The sequence below is a fragment of the Lipophrys pholis genome (assembly GCF_963383615.2).
Source record: "Lipophrys pholis genome assembly, chromosome: 2".
NCBI lineage: Eukaryota > Metazoa > Chordata > Actinopteri > Blenniiformes > Blenniidae > Lipophrys > Lipophrys pholis.
In genome coordinates, this window is record NC_137636.1 from 15511781 (window position 1) to 15530696 (window position 18916).

The 18916-nt window shown below is 40.3% G+C and overlaps 1 protein-coding gene across 1 annotated transcript in view; it reads right to left on the reverse strand.

Moving 5' to 3' along the window:
- Positions 1 to 17923, reverse strand: part of tcf12 (transcription factor 12) — an 81312-nt gene extending 63389 nt beyond the window's left edge. The window contains exons 1-4 of the mRNA XM_080458145.1: positions 17825 to 17923; positions 17497 to 17585; positions 17202 to 17274; positions 5330 to 5403 (exon numbers count right to left, since the gene is read on the reverse strand). Coding sequence (XP_080314271.1) covers positions 5330 to 5403; positions 17202 to 17274; positions 17497 to 17568 — 219 coding nt within the window. The 5' untranslated portion in view covers positions 17569 to 17585; positions 17825 to 17923. The remainder of the gene's footprint in view (positions 1 to 5329; positions 5404 to 17201; positions 17275 to 17496; positions 17586 to 17824) is intronic.
- Positions 17924 to 18916: the final 993 nt, after the last annotated feature.

The following is an 18916-nucleotide window of genomic DNA, read 5'->3' on the forward strand; positions in this document are numbered from 1 at the left end:
CGCACACACTGTTAATCACACCATGAACAGACTCAATAACAACAACAGCTCTGTGAGACGCTCCTGCAAACCAACAGCCACCAATGTACACATGCACACCTAATGTAAGCAAAAAAAAGTTTAAGGAGGAAAATTCCCTCCAGTAAAGCAAAACAAGAGAAAAACTCTGAACCCAACACTTAAAAGTGCCTTTTGTTTTCTACGAGTCTCATGAGATGAATAAAGCTACAGAAGCTAAATGCTCGCATAGCCCAGTCCAAGATGGAAAAGAATAATTAAAAGACACCCACCGACCACCTTCCACCATACCTCCTCCAAAAATCAGTCTCAGATTCACAAACTGTGATCTTAAAAAGGCTTCAATGCTAAAATAATCACTTGGCTTATTATACTATGCTCCTTAAAGTGACTAACGTCCTTGCAACTGTTTAAAAGAAACAAAAACAAACACCTGACATACAACCTGCTGCCAAATGATAATTTCCTTTATATTAATGTACATGGACTGGTCGCTAAGCTTTTGATTGTTTTCTGTGAGCTGTGTTTCCAGTCTGAAGGATAACAGATTTATTATTCAACTGTGCAAAACTAAATCTCTTGGATTACATTCTCAGATAATCATGGCTTTTATAGCACTGCATATCTTCTATGATAAAATATTGCATTTACAAAGTACACAAGTGTACGGGTTAATGTTTGAAATTTTCCAGTTTGAAGCCAAAGAAACAAAAAAAAGTTATTTTAGACCATTATTACAGAGATCCTGTTTAGTTTTTTGGGGGGTTTTGTTTTAAAAGAAAATGGTCTGATCATTCAGTATTCAATGATTTCTTTTTTCTTTTTTTAAGCAGCTGGTCTGAAGCAGGAAAGAGCCAGCGGGGTCGAGTTGCAGGGCAGGAAAAAGAAGAGGAAGGATAATGGTCAATCCAGATTTAGTGTATCTTCGTGCATGTGTGTGCGAGTCGAAGCAACCACCATGTGTCTGCTCCTCTGGGACCGTGAGATCATCAATCACACATCCTGCATCATCCCCAAACACTGGTGGCCTACATCCATTCGAGACACTAACACACGCTGTCATCGCTGCCACGGGGCCACGTTAGCACTACTGGCTAAATAACTGTCAGATCAGTGTGGCAGAGCACAGGCCAGGGCTCACGCCTCGTCCCCCAATCACTCGCTGCAGCATTTAAAGAGCCATCTCCTCCGCATGCTGCGTGCATCCCAGGTGAGCGGGTGGCTGCATGTGGCAGCTTGGGGAGTGATGATATGGTCGTGATGGATGCGTGTGGGGTCGAGTATCAAGTTGGGGCAGGGCGCTGGGGAAGTGGGGGTTGTCGTGCGGCGGCGGTGGGCACAGCCCTGCCTGTCAGACCGCCAGCCTACAGCCACAGCTGCCCAGGATGCAGCGGCTGGCTTGAAGCCAAGGTCAGCACGGCGGGGCTCGGGACTGTTCACAGTCGACTGATCACACACTCGTAGCGCACCAACTCAAACAAGCTCAGGGACAAGACTGAATTCCCTTTGTAACAGACTGAAGGATGAAGCACTTCCAATTTCTTCCGAGAGCCTTTATACAAACATAGTGTATAAAGAAAACAACTTTTGTTTTGTTTCTTTTATAAAAGGTTTGGGTTTTCTTATCTCAATTACAAGCTGACAGTGGCCATAATGAAGAAATTCATTGTCATGGTCATGGTTTGTTGTATAGAGCAATTTTTTATTTTCCTGTATTTAAAATTAGAACTTGATGATCAAGTTTGAAACACCAATTCACCGAATGACCTTTGTGTAAAAAAAAAGAATCTTATGTTTTGGAAAACGTTGTTAACATTGTCATGTTTACTGTTGACTGACTCAATGGAAGCGTTTCAATCAACAATCAAGTTGTCACGTTTTGATTCTGCTTTTATGACCTGTGCTGTGCTGTTGCTGCTCCCTGCCCTTAAAAAAAGAAATATTTGATTTCAATGGGACTCGACTGTTAAATAAAGGCTTAATAATAAATTTTGATGACAAAAATTTCAGTTTCCAGAGTTTCATTGTATATCGGACTGTTTTTGATTTGTTCTGTTGTTTGGAGGAACTAAATCAAGTTAAACAAGACTCTTTGGTGAAGAAACATCGTTTACTGCTGATATGAGTCACTGTAATGAGAAATTCATATCAGCTAATACCTGTTCATTTTCATTCTTGAGTGGCACTGATTAAACGTAATATCAAAGTCAAATAACCCAGAGCACTGATTTGATTCTGTAAATTGCAGGGCTGCAAAGCAGTATTCACCAACAAGACTCTCTCCTAAACAAATTAGCATCATATCCAGTCTACTCGCTGCACATGCATTCAACATATACTAAACGCATCTATTCCATCAATTTGTTTGTTCCTTTGGAAATTCAACAAAACAAAAAATCACCACAACCTTCAGGTATTATTTACTGCATAGTGATAAATCTATTACCCTCCTTATATTGTGTGCATGGAGTCCATCAGAGCAATCACAAAGACGTGACAGTCACAGCTACAGGCAATGTAAAGTGGTCTATTCACATTAAACACAAGTTCTTTGACTGTGTGAGTACTTGAAGGAGACAACACACACAAAGACAACATGCAAACTCCACACAGAAAGGTCTAAAACCCAGACTGGCACCAGGAAATTGTAGCTCTGAGGTGAGAGTGCAAACCACTGCACCACTATACAGCCCTGGCTCCACCAAGCCATAGAATAAAACATTTTGAGTAGATTCAACAGAGCCTGTAAGAACAACGGTGTGTTATAGACACCATTTGTTGTGTAGCTAACGTAAGAAGCCGTCATCAATTAACTCAACTTAACTGTAAATAAAGAAATCAGTCATTTCAAATCTGTCTGATAATTTGCAATCCTTATGAACTGCCGCTGCATTTATAAATTGTTCCTTTTTTTTGTGATACAATTTGTAGTTTTAGCTGAAATCTTGCACACACAACACAACTCTACAGCATTTTGTATCTATCTGACTCACCAGATAACAGTTGTCCAACATCTGAATATTATTCATTAACCAAGCATTATGGACATTATGAATTATTGAGCTACAGGAATATGCTCTGCTTCTTCTAAACCTGCCACCAGTTCAATCACCGTGTCATCTGTTTGTAAACCACACTCACAACTGCGAAGTGAATAGTGGAAAAAAAAGAAATGCATTATTCATTGAAAAAAATTGAAATCATCTCCACAGATTATTGTCGCCTACTGAGGTTTATAAGAACCACTTCTCCTTTGCTGCACCAGAATATATGGCATATAATATTCTATAGGCTATATAAATCAAGTCAGTGTCAATATAAGGTGTGTATGCAGCTGTGTGTGAGTGTTGGTGTGCACGCCTTACCAAGGCGCAAACAGCTGTCTGCTGGCTGATGCTGCGCCTTGTAATGTCAGAATCACTCATTTATATGCACCTGGAGCAAAGATATCTCAAGCGTCTCTGTCTTATAATTCAAATCAAGCTGCCTATGCTACCATAGCCTGTAGATGTTCATTCGGGAAGGGCACAGAGAAATAAACAAGGTAACGCAGCCCGAGTGGCTCTGACATTTAACTGAATTCTAATGGAAAGTGACAGGAGATTGACATTAAATGAAATTCATACAGGGCATCTAGAACAACCAATGTGTGAGGGACAAACAAACAGAGGGGAGAGCTCTTCACACTTGCTCATACGAACAGCAAGATGTTCTCACTTTGCCCAAACAAAGAGAGGCACCTCGAACATCAAATTCAACCTGCAAAGGTCTCTTATGTTATCATCATTCCTATACAAAGCACCACATTGGGGCATATTTTAGGAAAATAATTTTCTCACGAAAAATCATATAAGAGGCTGCGTGAATGTCAACGAGTGCAAATGCTTGAAGGGATCAATCAATACATTATTCTTATTCTGTTCACTCAGTACTCACAAATGCTCGTATACACAGAGGAATGAAGCAGAAACATCAGCAGATATCATTTGTGTTCTTAGAAATCTTTATAGGGTTTAATATGACGACATTTCTTTATTTTCATTCTGCTACTTCAGGACAGAGGCAGCTATGTTCATCATCTTTCAATACATCTTACTAACAAACACAATTCTCTGCTGGCATGGCCGCAAAGAGTGAGCCTAACCTATATTAATACTCTGATCAGAGAGATTTCAGCCATGATGGCCTTTGAAGGAGTTTTAGAAAAAGTCCCACTGGAGTTACATTAGTTGATTGCAGGGCCACGATATTTTCTTATTTCATTAGTTAGATGGAAAGCTTTTCAATGCCAAACCCAAAGGCATCTGTTTATTGTAAAACCCAATAATGTAATCCAATACTATACTATGCTGCTGCATATCCTGTGAGGAGCACGGTGGCACGGTGGCACAGTGGCGAGCTCTCTCGCCTCACAGCAAGAAGGAGTTTGCATGTTCTCCCTGTGAGTGTGAAATTAAACCATGTTGACTGATCTCAGGTTATCATATCACCAAGATTCACCTCTTGGCTCTTTGTTCTGTTGTTAATCAAATAACAGAATTAGATCATTTACTTTTCTGCTACTCTTTATAATATTTCACAGCTTATTAATTGAGAGGAAAATCAACTGTGTATTAATCCCTCAATAACAAAAATGTCTTGTTGCCCTAATTACCATTGGTATCACCGACCAATATCTACTACAGTTTGGACAGGGTTGTATTACATAATGGTGACAGGATTATAGATTTGATAAGTGTATGTCTTTGCAATATATGTTCTATATTTGGCTATTAGTAATACACATTATGAAATTGCTAATTCTTTACTAAAAAGCCAAACAATTGACAACATGAAAACTATAAAGATGAAGCTCAATTTTTAACAATACAAAAGTGATCAAATAGTTCCCTGTAGATTATTAAATGCATCAATATTGATATCCTGAGTAAAAGATCATTTTTAATTTGTCACCATTCCATTCCATTAATAAATAATAATCAATTAATAATCTGAGTTGAAATGCAATAACCCACCTCAAGTAAAAGAAACAGTCTTAGTAGAATTAGGAGATCGGACTCAAATCACCTGTTTTTCCAAGTAGCACATCTGGTTGGAGAAAAAAAAAATCCCTTCCTGCAGCCATGAGTAAGATTTACCAGTCGCTTCTGTCACAGTGAAATATGTCAATTACAGGTCAAACAGCCTGACTGGTGGAGAATAAGGTGAGACTAAAACATTGTGAGTGTACCACTTTGATGTAATGAGTGTTAAATGTTGTGCTGTGGAGCAGAAAGGCCAATCAGAGGCGTTATGGAGTGGGTCATCTTACCCGGGAGGACTCAAAGGAAGGACTGGACTCGCCACCTGGGGCCCAGGACGCTTGGTTGGTCCGCTCATCCATACCTGTCAGAAACAGACACGCACGACTCAGTCAGCAAGTCACGATTACTCACACAGTTCGATGTGCAGGTACATCTGTATTACACGCTCACAGTCACACTCACACACACACACACAGACACAGACACACACACAGACACACAGACACACTCACACACTCACACACGCACGCACACACACACACACACACACACGCACGCGCACGCACACACACACAGAGTGGAGAACTTTTAAACAACTGAATTTCTCTGACAAAGACAACACTGCAGTAGATACACGCGTCTGTGTGTCCCTGAGGTTGTGTTTATTTCCTTGTGTCTGTTTATATCTACAGCAGCTCAAAGAAATGCCACATCTCTTCCCATCAGTTTTTTATGGACAACGCTTCACTGTTTCTCTCAGGAGTTTACTGAAAGCTGCAACGTGCAAGAAAGGTCAAAGTGCCCTTCTAAAAATGAAAACAGCAGACAGACAGATAACTCAGCGTCGACTCAAGTGTTTAACTTGATTGCATCGTTCTTCTGAGGTTGAGCATTTTGGAGGTTTCCTCTGCTTTGTACAGGTGGTGGATGAATGCAGTTGGCTTTAGCTTGGGAAAAAAACTGGAAAATTACCCTCAACTGTCTGACAGCTTACACATTTGAATAAGAGATCAATCTGGAGAAAGATAAATTGTGCCTATCCAGCTGACTATGGACAAAGGTAGGCAGTTTGGCCAGACTGCTACACCACAGCATGTTAAACAAGAGAGACACATTCAACCACACGACTCCACAGGCTTATCATATGATCATATTATCAAATTATATAGGTTATCTATATTTAGAGAAATGTTCAGGTTTGTGTTATCTTAACCTCTTAAGGACCACCTATTTTGAGTAGATTTTCTGTGATTATACATACCCAAATACCAAAGCTAGAGTACTAGATGGACAATATGTTGTGATATTCCTATTTGGTGGATTATCATGAATGGAGTGAGCAAAGGAAGCCCTGCACTGGAGTTGTACCGGACCTACAGAAACGGACAAAATGTAAGAAATACTAGATTACTGATTTGCCTTTTACACAGTATCATTGCATATTAATTCAGCCGTTGTATTTTTATCATAGAAAATAAATTTTGTAGCAAAAGCAAGCTTTCAAACAAGGTATAATATGCATATAGTGACAAATGTGAAAACTCCAGGAATAGACTTAACAAAAATAAAAGACAAACTCTGCCCGACCGGGGAGGACAGTCCTCAAGGGGTTAAATATCTGATACATAAAATCACTGAAGTAATGGGGCTGTGCTTTAACAATTAGGAGTTGTTGTTTTGTTTTTTTGGCTATAATGGTTTTGTAAGATATGAGACAAAACAATATGATCAAAATCCTGATAAACACATTCTCTCCAAGACTCCAAGAAGCAAAGTACAACTTACGAGTTGATGAACGCCGGTAACAGCTGAGCTCTGAAACTCATTTTCTTCATTAAAGAAACCTTTCTATGTTTGAAAAGTCAAACAGATACACAAATAAAATCAATAAGTGCAAAGCCACACCATCTGGCATATGTTGAAAAACATAATATCTGATCTTTACAATCTAATTTATGTGATACAGTCAGCAACAAATTCCTGAAGCCTTGGCGTTTGAAAAGAATATTGTGTCACAGTAACAGCAAACGTCCCTATGAAGAAAAGACATGAGCAGCTAAAGCGTCGTCATTCTCAGAGTTATTGATCGTCTCTGGTGTAATTTCATCTGTCTCAGTAAAATGCAATATCATTTGTTCATTTTCACCTTCAAATAAAGAATATCAGATGTTATTGAAAATTGTGTGCTGGGAAAAAAAAATAATAATAATAAAAGCAACAACAAACAAAACTTTTCAATATTAAGAATATTTTGGGGCCTTTAAGTTGAAAAGCAGATCCGAGAAGCTGCATTTATGCGAGAGAAACAAAAACATTCAATAAAAGCAGAAGTTAATTATGCACAGCAAAAAAAGAAAAAAAAAACAAGCCTGTAATCACGGATCAAAATGTGTGCGGCGGTGCTCTGATTCACCAACGTCAAACTATAGCTCAGCAGGCGGCCACACGTAATGTATCAATTTAACCTAATGAGGTTCAATGCAGCTTAACGGGCACTTTTTATGCATCACCAAGGCTATTAATCTCTAACAAAGAGCTCTGATGCCACAGAAACGTGAAGAGGACGCGCAGTCGTATGAGCCGCTGAATGAGATACTCAAGTAGTGCCGCTTGCAGTTACTATATATTTTGGTGTCTTCGGGTCATTTCCAACCTCCCGGCCGCCTTTAACTTCTCAAACAGAAACTTGCACGTCTAATTATACACCTAACCAGAAAGGCAGTGACATTTCTCTACCCAGAAATCACGGTCCAGTGAGCAGAGCTACGGATCAAACTTTCACGCTGACAAACACGACGCTTTGCTGCACGCAGACACTGAGTTCATTTCCTCTTCTTGTGTGGCTTTATGGAACCACGACAGTTTTTTTTCCCTCCATAATTTGGCTGGCTGTCATTGGCATTCGTAGCTGCGATACTAATTGAGGGACGACTGCTGGTGGTGTGACGACACCAGTGTGACATATTGTGGCCCAACTGAGGCCTTTAACACTCTGAATGCAACAATGGTCAGTGTTCACAGTCTGGGCCACTGCTTGTCATCTCATCTGATTAGCATCTCCTACAAGGGCTCAAGGGTCTCCTCTCTTCTCCTTGCACAGACAGACAGCACAATAAGGGTAGTCACTCACACAAGAGACTAAAGGAAGGGGGGGGGGGGGGGGGGGGGGGGGAACCAACAGCTCTGCTCATAATGCACCATAGAAAATGACTCTTTTCTCTTGCCGAGCGCTAATCGATACATGTGTATGAATAATAGACCAGATAACGCATGCGCAGTGAAGAAGACACTCACACACACACACACACACACACACACACACACACACACACACACACACACACACACACACACACACACACACACACACACACACACACACACACACACACACACACACACACACACGCACAACTCTGCAGCTATTTAGAAATCCTCACCTTGTACATTTCATTTAATAGCCACTCATATAGGCAGGTGCACCACAACAGGCAAATTTGGAGGCAATTTCTGTTACATATCTTTTTCTGAAGATGTGTTGATGGGGCATGTTCCAGAGCTGACTGACATTCTTAACATTCATTTTAAATACACACCTGACAGTCTGAGAAACTAGTTAAAGCCAGTACTGCTTCTACAACTACATTGTAGTTGTAGAAGCAGTCTGTTTGATACTGGTTTACTAAACTTCTTTACATCCAGGACACAACACTGAAGGCCACCTTACAGGCATAGAATTGTATGTAAGATCAATTATTGACAATTCGTTATATTAAAGAGCCCGAAAACCCAAGATAAAAACTTGAGCAAAGTTTTTGTCATTTCACAAGATCTTCAATCCTTCATAGGCTGCTCACTAAAGTGTGTAAACTCAAAGCTTTAGCCCAAAGTAGGGCTGGGCAAAACAAATCGACGTTGCACTTTTGCTTAAACCTGGTTAAAGCTTGGATTTATTGAATGACAGCCTCATTTAGTTTTAATTTTGGGATTGTTCATATGCATTTTAGCTCTGATGACAATCACAGCAATAAAGTTGAACTTTTGACAATATATCTGTTATCTGCAGTCATGTTTAGGTGCATTGAGAAAAAAAAATCTAAAATTTTATTGAAACCTGAAATTTTCTTTAAAGAAGAAAACGGATTGTTTTTAGGGTAAATCAACGGTAAAGTTTGTTTCTATACTTCAGAATTTCAAAGATATATGACTACATGTCAGTTACATTAATCAAAGTCTTGCAATGTGATGTGAACCTGAGCAAAAGCTCAGTTTACCATTTGTCATTTAAGAAAATACATTATTAAGTGTCCTGCAAAACAATGCAATATTTAAGAAAACACCTGAAGTGTACTCTCTCCATTTTTAATCAATCCGGTGCAATTACTGGGAATAGAAGAAGTTTGATAAAGCAAATGGATCAAAGACAGTAGTGCTTCTGCTATTATATGAAGTATTACAAAAAAAATAACACTTTTCTCAACTGTTAACAAAACAATTGTTCTTATATTGTAATCTTTCCTCTGAAATACTAATATGAAGAAAAAATAAATGTGTGCACAAGTTACTAAACACTGGCACATTTCTGATATAAGGTCAAAGAAAGTCAGAAGAATGTGCAGGGTTAAAAGGTCTGGAAATATTCATCCTGAAAGAGGAAAAGTTAGTTCATCGTGTGTAACATCTATATTTCATGAAAACCTGTGGTGAGAAGACTTGTGACGAAGGAGTAAGAGCAGAGGTTGGCTATCATAACTGACTACTCCTTCCTTACTGTCTCAGCTGGGCCATTGGTGAACAGCTACCCCCCCCCCCCCCCCCCCCCCCCCCCCCCAACCACCTGATTCACTGAAAAAGCCATCCAACAGAAATAGCAAGGCTTTTTTTTTTTTTTTTGCAGAAATGGAACAAATTCAGAGGCTTAAATGAAGCTCTCCTGATGTAAGAACACGCAACATGCATCAGCCTCACCAACTGGGAGCGAGAAAGACAATCAGACACGTCAACTTGTTTATTTACAATGACACTATATCAGTAAGGCTTCCTCTAGAATCCCCATCAATTCGCTAACCTTCGCCCAGTTTAGCAGTTGTGACGTTTTACTGGGTTACGTCTTTGTCAGGTGCACAATACTCATCTCATCTGCTTGTCCCTCTTATATGTACCATCAAGAATCCCAATAAAAGCAGGATGTATGGTAATTTGACAGTTTGGTGGTTGTAATCAGCCTGCTGCAGTCTGCTGGAAAGTTTGATTTGTGAATCCCGAAGGCATCTGTTCCCATGTGACATGTTTTCAGCTGATCGTGCTTTTTTGAGAGTGCAGTTTGAGTGACGCAACGATAAGCGCGATTGGCTGAATGCTCAGCGACAACATTCGAGTGAAGCCACTGCGAGTCGGTGCTGCTATAGCGGAGCCGTTGAATCCCTCCTGCACTGACGCCACAATGTCGCCGGTGCCCGGAGGGCGGTATCAAAGTGACTACGTGTCGCTGTCACACAACGGCTTGTTATTGGAGTTGTGATTTGATAATATAACATTCCTCTCCTTTCAAATCTGTTGAGTTTGGACAAAGTTGAGTGCTTTTGCTTATTCAGTGCAAATGATTGGACCCATAGTGAAATCTGTCGTTCAAACTTTTCTATATTATGTAACACCTCTACCTGTTTGAAAAGAAAGAAAGAAAGCAGTCAATAGGCAGTCTTGTGAGCTTCTCTGTCTTCCATGCGTGACAATTAATTGTACTTTGTTTATTCTTGTTGATTTGTGAAAGGCAAGAATTAACATTATCCGTACCAAATGCAACAATGTGTGCTGATTTTATTTTGTTGTCTTATATATAAACCATGAACTAAAGATTTAATACTCCCACAATATTTATTAACCTTTTGTTAGTGATGTCAACTGAGTAAAAATAGTGTAGAAGGAAGATCCACTGGAATTAGTTTGTGATTAACCACAAAGTACTTTAAGAATTAGTGTTTAGTTGGTTTTTTTTTATGTTAGCCGAGTGTAAAACACATGTAATAAAATGTGGTCTTAAGATCACAATACATGTCGACTACGACCTTTTAATTTGAATTCAATTGAAATGTTGCCCTCCCGGTGATGTTGACATGAAACAATTCTAACCAAACACAATCCACAACACAATACATCTGAATCCAGTGATTTCATGTGTAACAATGTGTTTCTTACATTCTTCTGGGTAAATCAAAAGGCAAAACTAATAAAAAATATAAATATCAGACTGACTTACTCCTGTTTATATATACAAAAAATATGAACGAGAAGAAATCACCTTTTACCTTCATACTGTGACTACAAACTAGCAATATTCACATTGTACTATACACTATGCAAATTTACAATACCTGTGGTTCTTCACAATTTAAACAAGGGAAACATTTTCTCTCAGGACATAAAGAAAAGGAAAAAAAAAAACAGAAAGCCACCTAAGGACTGAATATTCTCCCAATACTGAGTCTCTTAAACATTAATAAATACATCCAGACAGGAATCGGCTTCATCTGTGAACAGCTGAGTTTGAGTGAGGAAACTATAAAATCCGACTCCTTCTGGGACTGAATATTTCCTGTCATTCAAGAACTGTTGGCAGCAACACTACAGGCTGCAAAAAGAGAAGGGAGAAAAAAAAAAAGGAAAAAAAGCTTCTGGTTCCCACAGCATCTTAAATAAAACGAGAAATGAGAAATGTTAGTCACTTTAAAAACTCAGCTAACCTGAGTCACAACACAATCTGCGAGATGGAAAAATATCCTGAAGTGCAAAAACCCGATGAGGGACATCGTGTAGTAAATCACCGGGGGTTCGAGCTGCCGCGACGTCCAACAGTCGTACAGGTTTTGATTCACATGCATGACAAAGTAAACAAATCTGAAACACTTCTTGTGCAGTTTTGTTGATTTGCAGAATTCTTCCGGCTCTGAGTGCCATCATGGTTTCCTGTATAAATGAACAGAGAGCTGACGGCAAGAGCCGGAGCCCGAGTCTGTAAACAAACAATGAATGTGAAATAAAAACCGGACTGAGAACAGGAAGACAGAGTCAGACAGGGTAAACATCAACCCTCCATTACTTTGTGTACATTACACTAATACAGCCATTGAGAGAAATAATCTGTACCTTTTCACAGAGAGCCAGAGAGAGGCTGAACACTCGCAGGTCTGGCTGCAGATGTTTTATGACAAGTCACAACTATTAATACGGTGATTTATGGAGATGGCTGAGATTGGCATACAAAATTAATCAATATCATATCTAAGTAAAGCAGCATTTTACATGTTTTTATTGTACAGAAAATGAAAAATGTTCTTGTTTAGTACAAGAAAATGAAAAACACAAAGGAACAACTAAAACAAAAAAGACAAAGATAAACGTCTATCTCATGTTCACACAAGGTATTTATCTCCTATTAGGTGGATTTCATGGACTAACTCAATTGACCCTACCTTAATTTTATTAGAAAATATGAGTCTATCACATATGATCACCATTACGATTGCTTTAAAATTAAATTTCTTTGGGATAAAAACTTAACTGATGAATCAATTTTGAGACATAACTCACAGTACAGTGGAATTGCAGATCCAGTTTGTTTTAAACACACAACAGTGAGGTGAGGTGAGGCCCTTTGTCTTTCATTTAATTAACCCCTTATTTCAGCAGGAAAACCACCTTCAAATATCTCATGCAAGTGTTTGGTGGTTTAGACGGGCAGCAGAACATAGAACAACTGCACCAATTAAGAGCCATTAAATATGCATACAAAACAAAACAACTGTTACAAGCATAAATAAATCCCCAGCATCGTCAGATGTAGTGGTTCTGTGTAGCCGAGGCCAGAGTTAAATCGTATAATTTTAGCATCCAACTGACTGAGTGACGAACCGACACCGGCTGCTGGTCACAGCCAACAAATGCAGCAGCACTACACAGCACTAAATGAAAATTACCCATTTCACCGCCACCATCCGCTGCCCCTCTACACTACAGTGTCAATGGCCTCATCAGATTTGCATCATCAACACAGCTGGAGGGGAGAAGTGATGAATCTCTGTTAGAGCCACTTTGGCTATTTTTTCCAATCCATCTTTCTCTGGCACACTTTTGAAGGGTCTTGCCTGTCCCACTCTGCCTCAATTATCTGGCTATGTCCAGCTGAGATGCAATAATCCAAACTCTCATTCCCTGCAATTTCCACACTTGTGTCTGCACACTCACTTGCCTTAAGTTCACAATCACTTATGTAGGTGCCTCTTCCCCTACCTTGAGGATCAGAGAGACACGAGCTCTGACTGTATGCCGAGGGGAGGGAGGATTTGCCGGCTATAGGCTTTAAATGGTGAAACATTTAAATCAAAATGTATGCATGCAAGCACAAACTCAATTTCGCTTCGTGCAATTTCTATCTACCACCAGTCAAAGATATAAAATATTAAAGATAGGATGCATTTTATATGAGCAGTGTGCTGGACAATAATAATAATAATAATAATAATAATAATAATAATAATGATAATTATAGGTTATAACAATAAGTTTAATACACTCTACTTTTATACATCTTGTGTACTGAGTTTGTTTTTAGCTTTTTAACATCTCCAGTTCGAGTTTGCGTTGGGCTCACTGGCCTTTCTGTGTGTAGCGTATGTTCTGCCTGTGCATGCGTGGGCTTCCTCCCAAACTCCAAACACACATTCGAAGTTATTTGTGAGATTACAGGTGAATGTGACTGACTGTTTCTATGTTTGCCCTGTGATTGGCAGCTGTCCACGGCTGACCACAGCCCATTAGGATCTGCTGCCACGCCCCCCCAAACCTCAGGTGGATAAAGCTGAATAAAAGATGGATGGAAGTGAGAAATGATTGTCAATGAAGGCGTAGAAGTATCTAATATTACTAATCAATAACTCATATTAGGTACTATTCATGGTTTGGAATGCAACAGTTTTGTGAAACTACTAAGACTCCCATGCAGAGGTTGGTAACAGACAATACACACTTTAGGTTGCATCTCAAGCTGTGGGACGAATGCTGAGTTCATGGTTATGACTGCATGAAAAGTCCACTTCATTTACACAGACTTTATAGTGGTGTTTTTCATATATAAAGATAATTGCATTCCTTATTAATAATATTACAATATATTACATTCTTCTGAACTGCAATTACATTTGTAACAAGTTAACTTGCTGACGCATGGTCTTCTCAGCCAAAATACCACACATTCACACCTTTTAGTCTCATGAGCCACCGCTAAGCAAAAATCACATCTAATCCTTTCTTATTAAATATCCCGAACAGGATGTGTCATTAATGCACAGTAAATGTATGCAACAAATATCCTCAGGAGTGAATCAAAACATTGATTCACCAAAGTACTGCAATACGTTCTACTATATACATTCATCTTTTATTCCCACTTCATAATGAGCAGGGTCATGAGTGCAGTATTTTGTTTATCAACACAAAGGTGTCAAACACTCGCTCTTCATCATATAAATAAATAAAGCGCTGCATTGTTTAGGTATGGGAAATGTTTATGGCAGGTTTTTATGACAGTGTCGGTGGGTCCGCCTGCTTGACAGGCTGCAGTAAAAATGACTGAAGTGACGTGAACAGATTGAAAACTTTATTTTTCTAGACAAAGCAGATGTTGGCAAAGTTTTCCTTTGGGGGACATGATGTGCAGCTGAAGGAAGGTAATGAACTGCAATAAAGCACAACCTAACCATATCATGAAATGTCCAACGTTACAAAATTGTCACGTTTCAACTGATGTATCTTAATTAATTATTATTATTATTATTATTAGTGATCCTGTGGTGTTTCTGACCCAAATCAAAACGATACTTAAAACCAAACATGAAGTTGTATTTATGTAATACTAGTGTGTAAACCAACTATCACAGAAAGAAAAAAGATCATAACGGCTGCCTCCTGCAGCCAAAATAATGAGCCAATCAGGTTTGAGTTACAGACTGTATTTTCAAGTCACTGATAGTTGATACATAAAAACAAAATTTTAACATGCATGATTCAGTGATTTATAGATACAGACAGAAACAATAAACAAAACAAACATTGGCACCGTTAAATCAGAATCTAAAAATAAACATTTCTAATAAACAAAACAATAGCTGTGGTGGATTTTCTTCTGGACAGAGTTGGTGGACAGACAACACTCAGTCGAGACAATGAGCTCCGGCTGTAACACTCAGTTCTCCTGACAATCTCCACCTCTTTCATCTCCCAAACAAAAAGCATCATGCTGACGCCGGTCTATTTTTGAAGTCACAGGGTGCACGGGCAGCCCTAAAACTGACCCTCTGCATGACGCCTACATCTTAATTACAACATCGCTATACAGTAAGTGGATGACGTCAATGGTTACAGTCGCATGTCATTCCTGTAGCACACACTCAATGTACGGTTAATAGAAATGTACACAAAAGCCCCTGCAGATAAGCCAACCTTCAAAAATCAAGTGTGTGTGTGTTGTTTTTTTTTTTAATGCTGTGCATTTGAGGCTTGTAAAAACATGTCCTTAGAGACTGGAAACTATACAAAGAGCGGTCATTTTCCACCTGTCTCACGTGTTGCAATCAGGCGATTAAGCCAAGCAATAAGCCTCATTTCTGATCCTTTTTTGACACCTTCTAAAACAACAATTTTTTTAAATCCACAAACAATACTGAAAGAACACTATATACTGAAAGGGCTGCTGTTGACGTCATCTGCGATACAATATGGTGCATCTAATTTTATGTTAATGAGTAAACAATAATGGAGATTATTATATGCATCAAATAAAGTGATGACAGCAAAATCACAGCGATGGTAAAATGTGAAACAAACATCATAAGAAGATGTTTTTACTGAAAACCCCACAGAAGTCTACACAGTGCTTCATTGTCATTTGTTATACAGAGATCAATCACACACTCTCTCACACACACACACACACACACACACACTCATACATGGCATCCTCCTCAGTGGAATGATTAGGTATTACAAAAGTAAACCTCACAGCTCCACAGTTCACGTGTGACAGCTCTGTTCTTGTTTCGTTGTCATTTCGACTCAATGTGCATCTCTCGTTGCACAGATAACCGACTACAACGAGGCTTTGTGGATGCACACAAGACATGCTTTCAGAAAACATAATGCGTGATTGTCGACTTTCTCTAGAGGCACATCAGACAATAGATGTCCTTCGGATTAATGTCCTGTAGCATTTATAGCTATAGGAAGCGATCCAGAAGCAGAGAGTCTGAACTCCTGTTATTACAAGCAAACCATTCACAAACTAGTGTAAGGATGAGGACAGTCATACATCAACAGAAGAGATCTGTCATTTATGGAAAATGCAGGTGAATGTGTGCATATGAGCGCGGTTGTCAAAGTGTTTTCTTGGATGAAACCGATAAAAACAACAGATGTCTTGCAAACCTTTTAAACTACCAAGAATTTCAAGGCAGCTTCATCTCTGATTGTCTTCTCGCTCAAGACATTTTAATTATCACAGCGCAACTCACTGCAAATCCTGACAATTACCTTTGTGACTGCTTGCCGTGTTTTAACAATAGCTTGACCAAAACATGCCTGTCTTTACCTGTGACATGAAGGTGAAACGCCACTGACATTCGCAGCATGACACCGCCAAGGTAATTAGATCAATAAAACACTTATTTCCACACGTCTGTGGCCCAAACTGTGCTTTGTTCGACATTTTTACTACAACGATGCACTACAATTCCAGGTGGAGAGCTCATGTTTCAAGCACCAGATGTAAAAAGCGCACGCAGGAGTCTCTCTCTCTCTCTCTCTCACACACACACACACACACACACACACACACACACACACACACACACACACACACACACACACACACACTCCTCTGAGGAGGGAAAGGCTCACATGCGAGAATGAAAACTAAGACACTCTGACTCCAGCTTTCATTTATAAATAAGCCCAAACACAATTTAAACAAAAGGCAGTGGTCGGTAAACAACTGGTTTTCAAGTGCACACTTATGAGTCATGCAAGTAAAGATAAAACGCCTCAATAGAAGAAGGTTTACAGTTGTTTCTACGTTTTCTTTTGGTTTTTTTTTGAGGGACCAGGTCCTACCTGATGCACTGAACTGACTGCTTCCAAGTGTTGTGGGCCTGTTTTTCGCTCCACTTACAGGTGGAGAGAACATCTGAAAAGAAAATGTGGACAAGAACCTACAATTAGAACTCTTTAATCACTAAGACGCTTCATTTCATTAAAACATTATTAACTGTGAGTATATAAAAATGACTCAGGACAGCTTATCGGCATACGTTTGAATAAATAAGTTATTATTAATCCCCTGAGGTCTTCACAGCGGCATGGGACCAGCAGACAGTAAAGACAGAGAAGCAGTGAAAAGCCATCCTACCGCACTGAAATCCAGCAGGTCACTTAATTCCTTGTCTGTTCCGAGCGCGGCAATCCGCTGCTGAGGATTCATCCTGGCGATCTAGAAACCTGCAGAAAACACAGTCCATCAGGTCACATCTCTGCTGCTTTATTCAGGCGGCGGGGAACTAGAGAGCCACAGGAAATGACTGACTGCCACGGGAGGCATTTGTTATGGATGCAGAAATAAAAAAAAAGAAAAAAAGAAAAAACCATCACTGCCAAGTAAAGTTAAAGCTGCACAGCCGCATCACGCGCAGACACGCTTTTATCACGAATGAGACGATGCAGTCGTGTTGAGCATGCACCTTTAGTTTGTCTTTTCTCGGGCTGGTTCAGGGGAGATAACAGCGCGGTGAGCGGCTGATGTCTCAGCTTGTTGAAGCCAGGTGGAGCTGCAGCATCGCGTCCGCTCCGTCCTCGCTGCGCTGCGCTGCGCTGCGCTACCTGCGAGACATCACCGAGAGCCGCCGGGCAGCCTGCCGGTGGCCGAGTTAAAGTCAGTGATTTGTGTGCGGGGGTCTCCTGAGGTTTGCGGTTTAGCCGCGGAGCCTCACGTCACGGAGCTAGCGGGCTAGGCGGCTAACAGCAGCGGCTCATAGGGACTGAACGCGGCCAGCGAGCGGCTTCCAGCCGCAACACAATGCCTCTCTGAGGACTCGAACGTGAATCACACGCCGTTTCGAGACAGGCAACGTGGACAAATCAGTACTGTAAATGACAAAGTGAATTTTCAGTTCCACATTACAAAACGCAATGATGGTCTCTCGCGCGCTCTCTCTCTCTCTCTCTTTTTTTAGGGTCTCTCTCTCTCTCAACTCCCAACTTCTTTCACGGGTCCGAAAGCGCCTGGCAAACTCCCACTGCTATTTTACCTGTTTTCCGTTTAAAATCCCGACTAGGGTGATCTGGTGAAGAACCGCTTTCTGGCAACACGCCTCAAAAACGGCGAAATGTGGGTGAAAACAGCAATAAGTGGGGAAATATCCTCTATATATCAGTTACGAGTTTCCCTTAGGCAGACATTTTTGCTTTGCGAGAGCCTGAGCACCACGATGACAGTGGTTGTTGTATCCCTCCGCCGAGCACAGCGACATGACGGTCCCGCACAGCGGGAGATGCTGCGGGAGTCGCACTGATGCACTCCGGCTTTATCTTTATCTTTATCATCACTGAAACACTGCATCTCGGGCTGCCAGCGCACTGCAGCGGCACCGACGCACTGCCAATGCAAACACGCATCCAAAAAGCATGCCCAGGCCCATCTTGATCGTCAGGGTTTGAAGCGATATCTATAATCTCTCGCTAAGCTGTATTGCACACACTTATTAATAAGGTGTTACACAATGGTGCGTTGCCAAACAGGTCCATCTCACCAACTGTCTGCAAAGCTTATGATC